General features: G+C 41.2%; 1 protein-coding gene across 1 annotated transcript in view; it reads left to right on the top strand.

Moving 5' to 3' along the window:
* PCNT (pericentrin) overlaps nucleotides 1–16,617 on the top strand; it is a 65,322-nt gene that overhangs the window by 36,258 nt on the left and 12,447 nt on the right. The window contains exons 28-43 of the mRNA XM_027907239.1: nucleotides 57–286; nucleotides 682–801; nucleotides 1,335–1,355; nucleotides 3,541–3,768; nucleotides 4,590–4,760; nucleotides 5,575–5,727; nucleotides 6,117–6,287; nucleotides 6,544–7,665; nucleotides 9,355–9,882; nucleotides 10,598–10,694; nucleotides 11,103–11,284; nucleotides 13,227–13,424; nucleotides 13,656–13,829; nucleotides 14,458–14,653; nucleotides 15,686–15,899; nucleotides 16,396–16,546. Of these exons, the coding sequence (XP_027763040.1) occupies nucleotides 57–286; nucleotides 682–801; nucleotides 1,335–1,355; nucleotides 3,541–3,768; nucleotides 4,590–4,760; nucleotides 5,575–5,727; nucleotides 6,117–6,287; nucleotides 6,544–7,665; nucleotides 9,355–9,882; nucleotides 10,598–10,694; nucleotides 11,103–11,284; nucleotides 13,227–13,424; nucleotides 13,656–13,829; nucleotides 14,458–14,653; nucleotides 15,686–15,899; nucleotides 16,396–16,546 (3,956 nt within the window). The remainder of the gene's footprint in view (nucleotides 1–56; nucleotides 287–681; nucleotides 802–1,334; nucleotides 1,356–3,540; nucleotides 3,769–4,589; nucleotides 4,761–5,574; nucleotides 5,728–6,116; nucleotides 6,288–6,543; nucleotides 7,666–9,354; nucleotides 9,883–10,597; nucleotides 10,695–11,102; nucleotides 11,285–13,226; nucleotides 13,425–13,655; nucleotides 13,830–14,457; nucleotides 14,654–15,685; nucleotides 15,900–16,395; nucleotides 16,547–16,617) is intronic.

The raw sequence follows: 16,617 nt of genomic DNA on the forward strand, positions 1-16,617 counted from the left end.
TTTGATTTTTGTGCCCTGCACTGACAAACTCTTCTCATTTTTGTGTTCTTGTTCAGGCCTACTCAAGGAAGTAGAATTTCTATCAAAGGAGAAATTAGAGCTTCAGTGTCAGGCAGAGAAGGACCATTCCAACTTACGCTCTCAAATGAAGGTTTTGGAGGTGGAACTGGAAGAACAGCTGCACAGTAACCAAGACCTGGCTACGCAGTTACTGGAGGTTGCTGAATTAAAACAGCAAATTCAAGTTCTTGAAAAACAACTTAAAAACCAGCGGCAGTTCATGGATGTAAGTAAAGCCTGGGACCACATTTCCATGGGTTTCGAGGTGATAAATTCTTCTCCTGGCTTTTGACTGTGACTTGGAAGATGGTTCCTGAAACGGGATATTTTCAGTTTTGTTTGAAATTAAGACTTTGGTATTCTAGTCTCATAAAAGAAATAAAGAAGTTAATTTTTTTCAATTCCCTTTCTGCAGTATTGCAGGATAATTCTTCCTATTTATTAATTAATAGTTGTCGTTTGTATGTACATTGCAGTCAAAAAGGTGGGGTTTTTTGTTTTTTTTTTTTCTTTCTCTGTAATTGTAGATATGGTTTCAGGACCCTAGAAGATGTTAATTATTTTTGAATGAACAGTTTCTTCACCACAAAAAAGTTTCTTTCTCTCTGGCTGGGTTTACAGGAACAAGCCATAGAAAGGGAGCACGAACGCGATGATTTTCAGCAGGAAATCCAGAAACTGGAAGAACAGCTAAAACTGTCAGCAAAATCACAGACTTCAGGACAGCCCAGAGAATGCAGAGTGAGTAAAATAACACTTAATGACCAAAGGAGTTTGTCTGCTACAATTAAATAACTGTATTTTCTTGGGGATGTGGCTCTTGAGAGACTTTTTTCCTCTCTGTTGTCACCCAGAGAGCAGATTTTTCTTCCCCAACTGACTGAGCTACATTTAGGCAGTGAGAGTGCACTAATTCTATTTGTTATGGAGATGGAAAGAACTGTTTTATGTACTTTACAGTGAGGTTTCACAGCCTCTGAGTCTGATTTAAATGGACCAAGGAGGACAACACTAGAGACACTCTGCCCTACAGAGCACGTCTGAGGGATGACTTCTGGGTTCTAAATGGGTTTGTTTTTTTCCAGTTATAGCAATTATAGTAGAGATGTTTTGTCTGCATGCCTTGTCCCATTTAGGTTTATAATGAGTCCTTGTTCACACATGTTCATTTGTTTGATGCTTGGTTTCAAACATTAACTTTTCCTTTTTTTTTTCCTTTTTCCTTTTTTTTTTTTTGTTGGTTGTGTTTTTTCACATAAATGAACATTATACAGAACTATGAGTTGATTCTACAGGTATGGAAAATAGCATGAACATCTCTTTAACTTTCCTTTCCTTTCACTTTCAGTCCTTTCTAGATCTGCTTTAGCTCTTTTTCCTCCTCTTGATATGTCAAGGCGTGACTTGGAGCTAAGGCTACGTGTTTTAGGGTGGCAGAATTCTTTCAGGGAACGAGGAGCTGCTTTCAGTTTAATTTCCTTTTGCATAAATAGTTTGTTCTCCTGGATTATTGTTCAAAGGTATTACAGGCAGTTACTTGCTGTAACCAGAGCTTTTTGCCGTGAAAGAAGTTGAGGTTTGGAGTGTATATGAAACAAAGATACTGGAATGGGGATGATCCTGTGCCTTAGCCTTTTGTTTGTGAGCTGGTGCTTACCAAAACTTCAATGTGTAAAACCACTTAGTTACATTTCTATCTGTTTATTTATGTATAGTTTGTGCAATTGCTAGAAAAGCACTTCTTATAAGAGCAACTGTGTCTTTGATAGAGCAAATTGTCCACGCTGGAGGGCACAGCTGAAAAAATGAACTGCTGTAGCTTTGCAACCCCTTTTCAAAAAGGATGAAAACTTACTTGGAGAAAGACACACATGAGGATGGTAACTGAGCAAGTGACATTTGTAGGGTAGGGTGAGGAATGCAGGCATTCCGTGCCAAAATGAAGTGTCAGGATTCGTTGGGTTGTTTTGATGCAGCTGTAATGTCAGCAGGTGTTTAACTCGCTCCAACCCACACCAGTTCCAGTGAACTGCTGATTCCTGCACGTAGCAGTTAAAACAAGCTCACAGTTGCCCTCTCTGCTGCTCACTAGGCTCGAGGTATGTGTGAGTGGGGCTATTTTGAGGAAAGAGTGCTGGCTGGTACTTGGGAGCCGCCGTGTGCTCCGTGAGGGTGGAGGTTGTGGAAGTGTTTCTTTGGCTGCAGGGTTGCAGTACCAGCTTTCCAGCAACAGGGTGACACTTTTTTTAGGTCTGAAGTGTCGTAGTTTGGGGATTCTGATGCTGAAACTTTACAGCATGAGAAAGGTTAGACTTCTAGAATATTTTTCTATACCCAAAAGCTTTACTGTAAGGCCTGTGTTGTGCTTGGCATTTGGTCAGTTGCTGATGAGATGAGAAGACAGTAAGATTCATACATAGTCAAGGAAATGTTTGTGTCTCTAAGCAGTTGAAAATGTTAATCACTTTTGGTTTTCTTAGCCAGTCTCTGACACTCTCCATGCTTATTAATGTGACTCTCTTCCTCTGTTTTGCTAGAGTGTGTTCTGCTGCTTTAGTAGTATCTGTATAATACTTTGAAGATGTGGAGTTCTGCATTAATGCAAAGAATGTTTATTTTATAATGTCAAAGTGGGGTTTGCATCAATCCGGGCACTTACTGACGAACAAAGCATTTATTTTGTAGAATCTCACCTTCCTTGCACATTGGTATTGACCAGATTACTTCTCCTTTCCAACTGCTTTCCTGCCTGAGCTTGCTTTTCAGTGTGCTTAATGACTTTATCACGCCTTGGGGTAGATTGTCTGTCACCCACACCCACCAAAGCTCCTGGCCTTGCCTTCACCTTGGTTACTGGGGTGGATGAATGACTGTTTTCCAGCAGCTCTGTGCATGGTTGGATCTCAAGTGAGCTCCAATTCAAAATTGGTCTCCTCTTCATATTTAAGTGATTTTTGGAAAGAGAAGTACCTTGTCCTGTGTTGGCTCCCGGGAATCTCTCTGATGTGCAGGCATTGGGTGTGGTGCATTGCATGTTTGTCCTCTGCGTCCTCCTTTAGACTGGAATTCCTTGGAATATTGGAAGAGGGTTCTGAGGTTACAGAAATAAATCTAATGCTGTTAATAATACTTCATGTAGTCTTGTTTGTTTTTTTTTTTAATCTTAAAACAAACTCCACACCCCACAAGGCTCTTTTTGAGAGTATGCCTTCATCTGGTATTTTTTGAGAATACTGCAAATATGAAGAGAGAGTAATCAAATGTGCATCTAAGAGCTGCTACCTTTGGAAAACAAGATTTCAGAAAGTTTACTTTTTTTTAATCCTTTCTGTCCACATCTAGTTCTATTTTCACCTGGGATTTTAGCATTTCTTTAGACCGTAGTCAAACTCCACCTGCTTTGACGTGAAACTCCTCTTGCTTCCAGCTGAAAGTTTGTTATATTGCCTGAATAATATGTATGCTGTGACTTCTGTATAGGTGGAATCTTTGCAAGCAGAACTAAAAGAGAAGATGGATGATTACAATAAGCTGTTATTAGAAAAGGAGAGAAAACACCAGGAAATTACAGCTCGTGATAAAGAGATAGAAAAACTGGTGGCGCAGATCCAAGAGCTGAAGTGCAGTGGTGCTGAGGTCTCCAAGACTGTGCACTCACTGGAACAACAGCTGCAGAAAATGAAGAAAGTGGAAACTGAACTGAAACAAGTAACTTTTAAATCCTTATTAAAGTGGGGTTGGCATTACGTGGCAGTGGTTTTGTGGGAATTACTGGTGGTGCTTGGGACTGTCCCTGGCACACAGTGGTGAGTTAAACTGGTGTATTAATGGCAGATATCACAACCACAGTTTTAAATAAATAAACTCTGGTTCTACAAACTCCAAGTCCACTGTACAGACTTATGTGCTACTTGTAAGTAGTGTATACCTATATGCTACTTATAAGACTTAGAACTCTGAGTGTTACTGTGGAGGATGCTTTTGATAGTTGTCATGCTTGTGTGGTTCAGAGCTGCTCTTGTGCTTGTCTGGAAGTTTCTGAGAAGGTGATGTTACTGAATATTAAACACTGAGGGTCTTCAGGAAGAGCCTGTGTTTAAAATCACATTATCTTAACCTGCAGCCCTTCTTACTCTGTGTCTTTAATGCCATGATCTGAAGTTTTTAGTGCTTTGTTACTACTGCAGATTCAATCACAGCTTAGAGTGAAGAATTACATTCCATTTAGCAAAAGTATTTGTCTTTGACCAAATATTTGAGTAACTTTTTTTTTTTCTACCATCTTAAAGTAAGTGTTCAGTTCCCTCCCAGCAATTTTGCTTGGTTCAGTATTGTTGGGAGCTTTGTGGAGATGTTTTTTGCCTACAGCCACATAATACAAGGTTAAAGAGAAGGTGGAGTCAGACTTGGAGGTAAACAGTGAAAGGGTGAGAAAATATGAGTATAAACTGCAACAAGGGAAATTCCAATTCAATAGCAGGGTGAAGTGGTCCTGCAATTAATTCTAACATGAATTGTTTCTTTTTCAGGATAAAGAGGCACTGCAGCAGCAGCAGTACAATAACCTGATCCAGATCTCTGCCCTGCAGTCTAAGCTGGATGAAGCGAGGCACCGAGTGCCGGTGGATGGCAGTTCTGCCCCTGTGCTGAAGGAGCAGCTGCAGGCAGAGCAGGAAGCACTTCAGGCCAAGGAGAGAGAGGTGAGAGCTTTAGCAGAGTTGCTCTCATAATTGCATAAATATTTTGTACACACCTATAGTTGGGAATTTCATCCATTCAAAATCCCAGTGATTTAACAGGTTAATAAACATGGGCAAAGAAGAAAAAACGGGCTGATCCTCCAGTCAGTTGAACACCATTCTTTCAAGAGCAGCAAGATAATAAAAGTTTGTTTCTTACAGATGGAATTTCCATGTCCCTGTTGAAGTTTAGCTTCAATAGTCACATTCCCAAAGCCCCTAAACCTTTCTACCCATTACGGCAAGAGATGATAAAACCTGTGGATGGCAAAATCCCACTGCTGCCACTGCTCCTCCAAACACAGGAATGTGTGGTTATTGACTCATCTGTTTGATGTCTCTGACTGGGATTGGCACTTCAGTGCTAATTTTTGTCTTCTGGGAGGAGGAGAGTGGTGTTTTAACTGCTTGTGATTAAATTGGACATTCAGTGCTAATGTCTCCTACTGCTACTGCAAATTACGTCAGTCAAGCCTTGACTGTTCACGATACAGATTAACGTATCTCATGTGAGCAGTTAAATTTTTTTTTTTTTTAAAGAAAATGGAAACCCACCTTTGCAGTGCTTTGGTTCTGCAGATGAGGAGCTGGAGCACAAACTTCTCACTCTGTTTTTATGTCTCAGGTATTCCATTGGTGCAAGTTGATTAGAGTTTAGATTAGAGTTTAAATCATAGAAATTGCTGAGGTAAGACAGTGAATGAACTTTTATCTTTTCTACTTAAATAAGAGGACTTAATTGAAACAACTCTACATTTCCTTTTTCTTCTTTTAGATTGCAAGCTTGCTAGACCAACTAGAGCAATATAAAGACAACCTGAGCAGCAAAAACGAGGAGATATTGCAGCTGAACTTGCAGTTAGAGATCCAAAAAAACCTTAGCACTTCCAGCATCAGCCAACTTCAGGCAGAGAATGCACACTTGAAGGTGGGTTTCCTTAGCTTTAGTGTGCACTGGCTGAAGTGTCAGAAACCTTCTATCTTGAGTGTTGTAATTTTCATCAGATGATTGATTTGTTTCTCTTGCCAGGGGACTGTTGCATTACTGTTACAAGACTAATGGTGGGTATTGTAGAACCAAAGCCCACCAGTATTCTAGATTCACACTTGAAGCATTATCTTCTACATTTGATTTAAATCAAAACCCTGGGTAATTTTCTGGGTTGTGGCAGTCTAATCTGGTGATACAAACCCAAAGCAAATAGCTGTGGTTGTGTTCCTGAGTTCTTCAACGTTATAGTATAGAGGAGAAGGTTTAAATAAAACCCCCTAGTTCTCTCAGTCCTTTCTAATGAGGTGATTGTTTTTCCTGGTCAGGAGGATCTAACAAAACTTCATGTGAAGCACAGTCAGGACCTGGGTATTAATGATTGCTCAGCTTTGTCATTCCCACAAGCACTGCTTGAAGAAAAGAATCAAGAAATCGATCACTTGAATGAGCAGATGAAGAGACTCCAGCTCGAGTTACAGAATGCTCTGGAGGATAAAGTAAGAGTGCTTACTGCATGTTCATTGCTTGATTTTTTTGGGGGGGAAGCAAGGTGAGCAGAATCTTATGGTAAATGAAATCTGTTTGATAATTCTCTCAGGAAAAGTAGAGATTATTTTGAGTTCAGCTCCCAGCTGAAGCGTGCGGTTCTTCCCGGTGTTGAATGTGTGATTTCAGAAGAAAAATGTAAGCTCCATGTGCAACAGTAATTGTGTCTCCATACAGTAATATTCAGTCACTCATCCTTTTGTTTAGGCTGTGGAAGACCAAAAATCTGAAATTGAAGAACTCAGATCACTGGTCGAGCACCTTCGCGTTGACCAGGAGAGGCTGCGGAAGGACAGGGATGAAGAGGTGGAGCAGCTCCATGGAGTGATTGAGAAGCTTCAAAAAGAGCTGGCACAGTTTGGACCAGTTTGTCATGAAGATAGTGACAACCAGGATGACTTCTATCAGGTTGCACTGGGAAAGCCCGTGGAAAACCTCCAGAATGAGCTGAAGAAGGGACTGGTGGATTGTCAGGGTGATCCCGATCCAAACAGAAGAAACACATCACTGCTCTCCAGAGTGAGGGAACTTCAGGAGGAACTGGAGCTTGTCTCAGCTGCTAGACAAGCTCTGCAGCAGCAACTGGAAGAGAAGGAAGTGCAGTTCAAAGTGGAAGTGGAAATCCTGGAGAAAAAATGCCAACAGTTGCGAGAGTCATCGGAGCAGTGTGTTGCAGAGCTGGCCTCCCTGAGGATCCAGCACGAGGCACTTCAGGAACAGTACAGCCTTTCCCAAACACAGCTGTCTCAGAGAGAGGCTGAAACAAAGATGACTGAGTCTCGAGTTCAGGAACTTGAAGATACCGTGAGAAAAAGGGAAGCAAATATTCTGGAGAAGGAGATGCAGATTAAGACGATGGCGGATCAAAGAGAAGCTGACAGCACCGAGCTGCAGTATTTAACAGAAAAGGCAGCAGAGCTCCAAACTGAGTTGGAAAAGAGGGATGCAAGTCAGGCACAAGATGTTTATAGCCTTCAGTTAGAAGTTTCTAGGCTGGATTTCCAGGTGCAAGCACTGAATCAGAAAGAGGTGGCTTATCTGAGAGAAATCAAGGAACTGCAAGGGAACACTGCAAAACTGAGAGATCAAATCAAGGCCCACATGAAAGAGCTTGAAGCCTTACGAGCAGACAGAGCTGAAGTTCTTTCCCAGCTGGAGTCATACCAGCTAAAAGAGCAACTGGGTCACAAAGGGACTGCCTTTCTCAGGCCATTCTGCCAGAAAGAAAGGAAAGGAGGAGCCCTTAAAAAGGGAATGGAGGAATTAGAAGAACTGCAAGCAAATAATGATCAGTCGTTCCCAGTCCTGGCTTCCCCTACTGCTAAACTGGTATATGATTTGTTTCTTAACAGTATTTTTTTGTTGTATAAAGCCTTGTAGTTTATCCTTTTGAGTGCTGTAAGAAAGGGAGGAGGTGAATACTGTGACAGAAGGATGGCTGTAGTGAGTCAGTGGAAGGGTCTGTGTGTCTCTGTACTTTCTCCAGCAATGGAAAATACTTCATGTCTTAATTTTTTCTTTTTCTTTTTTTTTTTTTTTTAGAAATGTGTGATTTTTTTCTTGTAATTATTCTGAATCTTTCCTAGAACCATTTGCTCCAGGTAACCTAATCTTATTAAACTCAATCACCCAATTTTAAAGAGCAGTAGGACACAGGTGACCCTTTTTTCAAAGAGCTGTAGCAGTCTGTCATACATCAACTCGCTGTCTTTTAAGGTTGGCTTACAGAGGTGATAAATGTTAGTAAAGAGGGCTTATATGAAAAAGAGTTTGAGTGCTTATGTGGATTTTGGGGGTCCTCATTGGCAGTATGATGTGGATATAAACATTCAAGGTAAATGATGTGGTAATTTTTAAGGCATAAATGAAGAGAGCAGCCATGCAAAATGTGACCATTCCTGGTGCTTGTATTTTTATCTGCCTGGAAGTTCTAGTTTGGATCAGTGCCATTGGCCTGGGGGATACTGCACATTCAGGGTCTGTCCCAGAAATCCCTCAGGAAAAGGGAACAGGTGGGAAAAGTGTTGAGTGACCTGTGCAGGCTGATGTACTCCAGACCACTGAATGTGTCTGTGCAAGGCAGTAGACTTCTGTCTGATGGCTACTGGACCATGTGACTTATACAGGTAGGGATTGTTAGATCCCTGTTTGAGGAACACAAGTAACTTGGGGTTCAGTGAAGAGAGAGCTGGTGAAATTTCGAAGGCCGTAGAGCTCTGCTGGAATTCTGGGGGCAGTTAAAATGATTTAAAAAGAATTTTTCAAGCAGAAATGCAGATTCTGAAACGTTTAATTGATGTCCCATGTGTCAGTATTGTGTATTCCCATAGTTTAAGTGCTAAAAGTTTTAAAGTAGGCTGAGGAGGGATGGTCATCAAAGTTGGAGAAAATGTTGAGTCAAAGTAAGTAAACTACTGTCTTCAAGCATTCATTACAATAGGCTTTTTCCTATGGATCTGCCCATCCCAGTATGAGGAAAAGTACAACATTTGCAGCATCCTTAGAGGAGCAGAGAACCCTCACACAGTTTTCCTTGGGTCCAAAAGTGGAAACAATGTGAAAATTAGGAAATGTATTGAAATGAAAGCTGGAGGAGCAGTGAGAAGAGGGAAGCAGTTGCAGATAGCACTAGGCTTAAAACAGGCTAGGACTTATCAGCTGAGAGGGATGATTAACACAGAAGGGTTAAGGTGATGGTCTAAGATGGGAGAGAAAACAATTATTCACTGTATCTGACAACATAGGAGATATGGAGGATGAAATGAAATTTCTGCGTTGACAGGTTTAAAATAAACTAAAATATCTTCTCAAATGATGCATCATTTAGACTCAGCCACAGAATCAAAGAGGTCAAAAGAGTAATTTTACTTAAATTTTAGCTTAAAATTACTTAGATGAAGTACCCGAAGGGAAAAAAATCAACCAATTCTACAAGATCTTTTTCAAACCCGTGTTTCTCAGTTTGTAAAATCATATTTAAATTCCATTAAACAGTTAATATGTGCTATTTCATTGCAGGAAAAAGATGAAGTTATGTTTGACTTGACAACTCACGGTGCAAATCCAAACACTCAGATTAGGAAGTCACAAGAAAATATCTTGCTTCAGGAACTGGACACGATCCACAGCTCCGAGGAGGATCAAGATTTGAAAAAGCACTGCCAGCAAATGCTGGAAATTCATCAAACTCCTGACTCTCCAAAACACAATTTGGACACAGACAAAGACATTTCAAAAGACTTCCAGAATTTAGTTGCAAGTGTGTGTTCGTGGGGCTCTCCTGAGGTCATGAGAAAACAAGATACAAGCGTGGATCTCCAGCCGGTGCTTCACCTGACGCCCTTCTCGGAGGCTGAGAACACGGATTTTGAAATCGTGCACACAAGGTCATCCCTGCAAGGAGATCATTCTGTGTCCCTGGGATATTCTAGGCTGGCTGACCGTGGCAGTGGGGATGCAGTGGTGGGAGCAGGTAGAAAATCTCCAGCTTTCTCTGAGAGCACCTATTCTGTGGATGATGACGATGAGATGCGGAAGAAGATTTTGGTGAGTGTCGTTTTGTGTCTGATCGAATTCTTATTAAACAAGACTGCTCAGCTCTGGCCCCCTGGGATCCTTGATGGGCCATTGGCTCCAAGTAGTTGAAGCTTTACACAGTGCTGGGGGTGGGTCCAGTAATGGTTTTAATTCCTCTCTTATTGTGGTAATAACCGGTAAATTTGAGATAACACTTCCTGTGCCAGTAATTGAGCTAAAACCTGTAAAACCTTTGCTGCCACAGTACTCAGTGTACTGAAACAGCTCCCCACTTACAAATACCTGTTGTTGAGTGTTAGGAGAGACTCTTTCAAAATTGAAGAATTGAGGGATTTTTATTTTTTTAAATGGAAATATTTTATGTATTATGTATGTGTGTGTAAATATATATTTATATATTGTCTGTATCCTGTAATTTCACAGGAAGATAAAGTCTGTACTTCAGAAAACTTATCTTCAGTTGTATATTTTTTTGCCTTGCTTTTGAGGGGCAATTAAACATAAATACCTGTCAGTTTCTTAAGACTGTTAAAAGAGGGAAAAATTGGGATGGAATGGCCTCCAAAGAGCACCAGTGTTGCATTCACGATGGCATTTGCCATTTCTAATACCATCACCAAGCAGGCATTTGCTAAAATCTGTGCTAGTCACAAAGTTATCATAAGTGCAGAAAAGAACAGCTGGACTCAGAAAACTAAATCAATGTGAAAATTTTATTTCCAAGCAGATGAGAGAAGCTGATAGCCTGACTTTAACCCCTTCTGATTTACAAGATGACATAAGATCAAGAGCATCTGCGATGAGCAGTGGATGTGGCAGCAGTAAGTTTACCTTTCTAGATTCCCTTCACCTTATGTCAGCTTCTTTACAAAAATATTGCATTTCCTTTTTCTCCCATGTTATTTTACTTTAAGGTCTCTTATTGGAAAGCTGTGCCTCTGGCAAGGGGGTTCTTTGTTTAGAAACATTGGTATATTTGTGCCTGCTTTTACCTTCTCATCTTGATATCCTGAAAAGGGGGCAGGGGGTTTTGAGTCCTGATTTTTTAACTACAACACTTTCTCTGGTGCTAAACACAACTTCCTGCCTTTTAACTTGTTTAAGTGAGTTGAGATCTTAACCAACCAACTTGGTCTGACCCTGCATTCAGACTGGCAGAAGAAATCGGGGTTGTTTTGCGAGTGGTTGTTCTGGTTTCAGGGTTCTTTCCGTATTTATAACACTTGTGGGCGCGGGGGGGTTGTCTGTTCCTTCAGATACCAGCTCAGATCTGGCAGCTAAGCTAAAGCAGGAGCTCCAGACACCAGAGCAGCTGGATGCCAGTGTCATGGCCTATCTGCGCTACCGGGGGGTGTTCCCAGATATTATGGAATCAGTGAAGGAGAAGGAAGTGCTTTCACCGCAGCTGAAGGTAACGCATGGTTAATGTGAGCACAGCAGCAAATTAGAACTGGACAGCAAAAGCAAAGTGCTAACAGGGAGTTAGCTGGTACATTTACACTGAGAACTGCTCTGTAATGCTTTGTACTTCAGATTTTTCATCTCTTGTGACAAAATTACTGACTTCTGCTTGTACTTGCTGGATCTGAACCAGTTCTGCTAGGACAGCACCGGTGATGTTTCAGAAGGTGGTGGTTCAAGGGCTGGTTGATCTCTTCTGTGGGTTTGTCTTGGAGGCCTCACAGAAAGCTGCTCCAGGAGCAGCCAGAGCTGGCTGGCATCGTGCTCCCCTGCCTGTTCTTGTGGTTCTGATGGGATGGAGAGCTGTGCAAACACCTCTGCAAGGTGGGGAGGGCTATGACAGTCAGTTCAAGGAGCAGGAGGAGTACACAGAAGGCTGAGCAGTGAGTGCCTGCTCTAGTCAGAAGGGCAAGTTGAAGAAAGTGTATGCCTGGCATTCTCTGGTTTGGTGAACAAGCTGAACCAGCTCTCAGCCATTCCAAGAATTCCAGCTGTGGGAAGGGAGAAATTCTCAGCTATGAGGCTGGTAAGTGCAGTAGGTTATAGTGAGTTCTTAGGTAATAAGAAAGTAGAAGAAATACACTTCCTAGAAAGTGAATGCTGCCTCCTAATATGCTATAAAGTAAAATATGCTATAAAATAAAAAGCAGATTCTTTCAGCTTGCTCAGCACAAGGTAGGAAAATCTTGCAGTGCAGTAAGGCTGTGCCAGGGGCAAGGCAAGCCTGAATTCAAACTCTCTTCATCTGACAGACACAGTAACTCACAGGATGGAGGAGACTGGGCCTTCATCACTGCTCAAGTCACAAGGAGGAACCTTCCCCTACCCTCTGCAGTGGCTCTTCATGTACATCCCTAGAAGAGTTCAGAATTAGGTGTGATGGTGTTTTGAGCAAACTGAACTAATAGAATATGCTGCCCATGGCAGGGGAGTTGGACTAGATATGGTTTTTAAAGGTCCCTTCCAGCTGAAAACCATTCTATGATTCTGCATCTACAAAAATTAATAATTCCCTGAAGTGTAGTCTGGAAGAGTGAATTTTATTTTACCTTAAGAAACAGATTTTTTTTTTGTTTAGTTTCTTTTGTGGATCATTAATCTAGACTTCACTGGCTGTAAGGTCTGAGTGCATATTCCACTACTAAATGTTTTGTTTGAACATTAAAGCTTTTCTTGGTTCTTGAAGTAATCACTGTTTTGGTTCCAGCGACGGAAAAGCAACTCAAGTTGGTTTGGAAGTTAAGTCATTCAAATAAGTGCAAGGAAAGAATATCAAGAGTTCAAGAAAAGTACTTTATGCTGTTGTTGTTAAAGTGGGTAGCAGTGAGGAACAGCTTCACGTGGAAGCTGGGATATTTCTGATGAGATGTGTGTAAGAAAAGGACCTAAATCTCCAATGACCTTCCTTGAAAAGAGGCCAGGAAACACCTGTGCGTGATGTAATAGTTTGTGAAGAGGGAATTTATTTAACATATATTATTTGACCTGACAGTGTCAGAGGAAACAATTTCCACTGTGTAAATTATTAACACTGATTATTTTGAGAGATGTTATTTGTACGTAATCTGCTAAATTAAGCCAAGGTTGTCTAAATACATAATTCAGTTTTCTGGTGGTTTAGTTACATGGCTTCAGACTTGACAGAATTTCATTTATTCCCAGGAAAGCTAGCTAAATAAACAGTTCAGAAACAACAAAGTTAAAATATAGCCCTCTGGCATAATTGCATTTTAATAATTTATGCTTAATTGCATGTCAGGGTGTTGATATACAGAGCCACGTTATTTTTTGTAGTGCTACCCCATCCTGTTCTTACGCTCTCAGGATGCTGATGCCTGTTTCCATTTCTGGTTTGTTATGGTTTTTGGTTTTTTTTTTTTTAACCTTCTCAGGCTGTGCTGAAGATGGTGTACGAGGAGAGCCGCAAAATCCTGGCTTTGTCAGAACACCCCTTTGGTTTCAGGGAGCTGAAGAACCTTCCTCAGAGCCAAGCAGCAGTGCAGGGCTGGCAGAAGGAGGGCTTAGCCCTGCTGGATGCTATACAATCCCTGAGGGATTCCCTTGTCAAGGTGGCAGAGAGGGGAGACAAGGTATGGCAGTCAAACATCCTTTCTAGCAGGGTAATTACGTGTAGAAATGCACGTTGTTACGAGGTTTGTGTGTGTGTAAGGAAGAAGGGACTCTCTCCTTTCTGAGATTCAAACAGTACTCTTTAAATGCTTTTGGTCTGCTTAAATTATCAGGTGTACACAGTAAAGCTGTGAAAGACACTGGGTTAGAGATTGAGAGAGATGCCATTTCAAACAAAATTATTTTAACAGGAAACTTCGGGTGTTGCTGCTGACTGGAGAGGAGAACTTCTGCAAGCAGTGCAGAGCGTGTTTGAGAAGGAGAGAAGTGTCTTGCAAATGGACCTGAGGTCTCACTTCTCCAATCCTGCATCTGGTGATGCAGGTTCGTTAGTGGAAAAACTGGAATATATAATGAAACAGCAAGTAAGAAAATCTCTTTAAGTGTTCTGGCCATAAATCATTTCTTTATTCCTTGTTATTTTTTCTAAAGTTTGGGTTTTTTTTCCCCAGTTTTATTGCTTCTGTTGTTAAATCTTACCTTGTGTATTAAATCAGATGGTGTGGGATCAGTAGGCTTTTAGAGTCTCTGCTTTGGTACCATTTTTCCCAAACTTTGCACATTGTGCTGCGAAGCCTATTGGTTATTTTAACTGACTCCAGAAAGACTGGAATAGTGAGTAGGAAAAATTTGATAGAATCCTTTCCTTCCTTCCCATTTATCCAGAGCCTCACAGACCTCTCTTGCAAAGGGTATATATTGAACTAACTGTGAATCTGGGATTTTTTTTTGCTCTGAATCTGGGGTTTATTTAGTTTTTAGGTTATGGCCAGATGGTCTGTGCTAGCTGTTATGTATTAAACAATGTAAAGCAAGAGAAGTGGGGTTTTTCTTACATAAATGTTAACACTTTGAGTTAATGCGAAGCGTAAACTTCGTACAGTGCTTTTGTAGAAAACTTGTACTGCTGCTGGAACCCTTTCCTTAGGGTTTACCTCTGCAGAAAACATGGAAATAGCCTTGTGGATTGAATAGGCCCTGGTTTGTTTCCAGGAGGAGCAGAGGCAGATGGTTGTGGAGCACCTTTTCTCCTCGGACAGGAACAGCTTGCTCTGGGAAATCCAGGACCTGCGAGCTCAGCTCCGCATGGCACACCTCCAGAACCAGGAGAAGCTCCAGCAGCTGCAGGAAACTCTTACCAAAGCAGAAGATCACGGGAACAAACAGGAACACCAGCTCAGGAGGAAAGGTGACCCTCCTGATCTGTCTTCTGTGTCAGTTCTCTCTAATATCAGTAGCTGAGGCAAATCTGTGAAAAAGCAAAGAGAAACTTTTTAAAATAGCCTGAAGCAGTAGAACTAAAGTTGTGCAAGGATAGTAAAATAGCCCTGTTTGTTTTCAGGAGATTGTTTATAGATATGTTTGCCAGTATGGAATCACAGGATCATTTAGGTTGGATAAGACCTTTTAAGGTCGCGGGGTCCAGTCGTGAACTTAACACTGCCAAGCCCATCCCTAAACCATGTCCCTCAGTAAATAAGCAAGCCTTGGTTTTCACAGCAGGTTCCCTTTTAGATAATAAAGAAACAAATGCAAGTGTCCTTGCTCAAATAAACATATCTCTTCAAAGCAAAAGCACTGCTTTTTCCTTGGTTTTGTTTTTCCCTTTACTATCACTCAGTATTTAGCCACTTAAAAACTTACTGATACCAACACATGCACTGTGCAATAGAGGGAATTAATTCTCTGGAAATCCAGAAGTTTATTGCTAATTTTGTTTACAATAAACATATTTACATAATACTGCAGACATGGGTACCTTCATTATTTTTAAAATACTTATCAAATGGCAGCCTCCAAATTTGGGGAAAGTTGTTTTTCCTAAATCACTAGCCCCACGTTTCTAGTCCTGAACAGAGCTGGCAAAACATAGGTTTTATTTAGTGACTTGGGCCATAAAATAGGTCTGTAAGTGGACAGGTTTGCTTAATGGGGTTTAGAATCCATTAGTAACAGGTTACTTACAGCATGGCACAGTCATAGAGTCATAGTCTTACCCAGCTTTTGTGTTCTGCTCACTTTGCCTGGTCCATTAGCAGCAGAGCTGCAGTGAATTTGTGCATCTTTCTGCTGATTCCTCTTGTGTTTTAAAAGAAATTAATTCTCCAGACAAGAACACTTTAATACAGCTGATTATTTTTCCCCCCAGTTTGAATGAATGTGACGTAATACTGTCAATTTATCTATAATATAAATAACTGTTAATGTTTTCTTGTCCTAGTTGAATTATTGGAATATAAGCTTCAGCAGGAAAAATCTATTGTAAGTGACTTGCAGAGCACTCTGTCTGAGGAGCAGAAAAGAGCCTCTGGAACGTGTGAGCTCCTGAATCAAGAAAAAGCAGCCCTGAAATCAGCACTCCATGAAAGTAAGCAAGAGAATGAAGGGTTGCAGAAATCCCTGGAAGAGCTCCAGAGGGAAATAAATCAGTTACGGTGAGAATCAGGTTTATTAATTTATTTGATTTATCAGCAGGTCTGAGAGAGCTCTGTAGTAACTGGACACACAAATGGCTTAGCACTTGGAAACACAGGGAGGAAAACTAACCTCTCTCACTTTCCTGGGATCTGTTTTCTTTACTAACTTCTCTCATCCCTGGATATGTTTCCCTCCCCACTCCCTTCCAAGTGTATGCCGATGTTTTTCTTTCTTCTCGCGGGACAACAGCTTTGCTCTGCCAGCACAAATAACTTCTCCCTATCGTAGTTGTTACTAAACAGAGTGATTCTTCTATCTTGACTTGCAGGGAGGTAAATTATTTCAGATGCTAAATAGTTGTGACTTGAAAGCTGACTCTCTTTAGAAAGCGCAGGGACCACCTTAAAGAAACAAATCAATAGACCAACAAACTCAGAAAGCGACCCAAAATGTCTTGCTGGCAGTTGCTGGTGAAGGATGTTTCGTTCTGAACACAGATCTGTCATTTTGCAGTTGTGAGCTGGAAAAGAAGGGAAAGGATTTGGCAGCTGCACTTGAAGACTTGCAGGCTGAACAGCTGAAGGAATCTGAGCTCCGAGGTTGGTTTGAGGAACAACGGCGTCAGCACAGGAAAGCAGAGGATGAAAAGACAAAGGCTGTGGAGGTAACGCCCAATTCCCTTGGGGCATGACGTTAACTAGCAGGTTGTTTATGCAGTCTTTTTTTTGTTTGTTT

Source organism: Empidonax traillii, unplaced genomic scaffold, assembly GCF_003031625.1.
Source record: "Empidonax traillii isolate 1590-97213 ecotype Southwest subspecies unplaced genomic scaffold, ASM303162v1 scaffold1428:size197735, whole genome shotgun sequence".
NCBI lineage: Eukaryota > Metazoa > Chordata > Aves > Passeriformes > Tyrannidae > Empidonax > Empidonax traillii.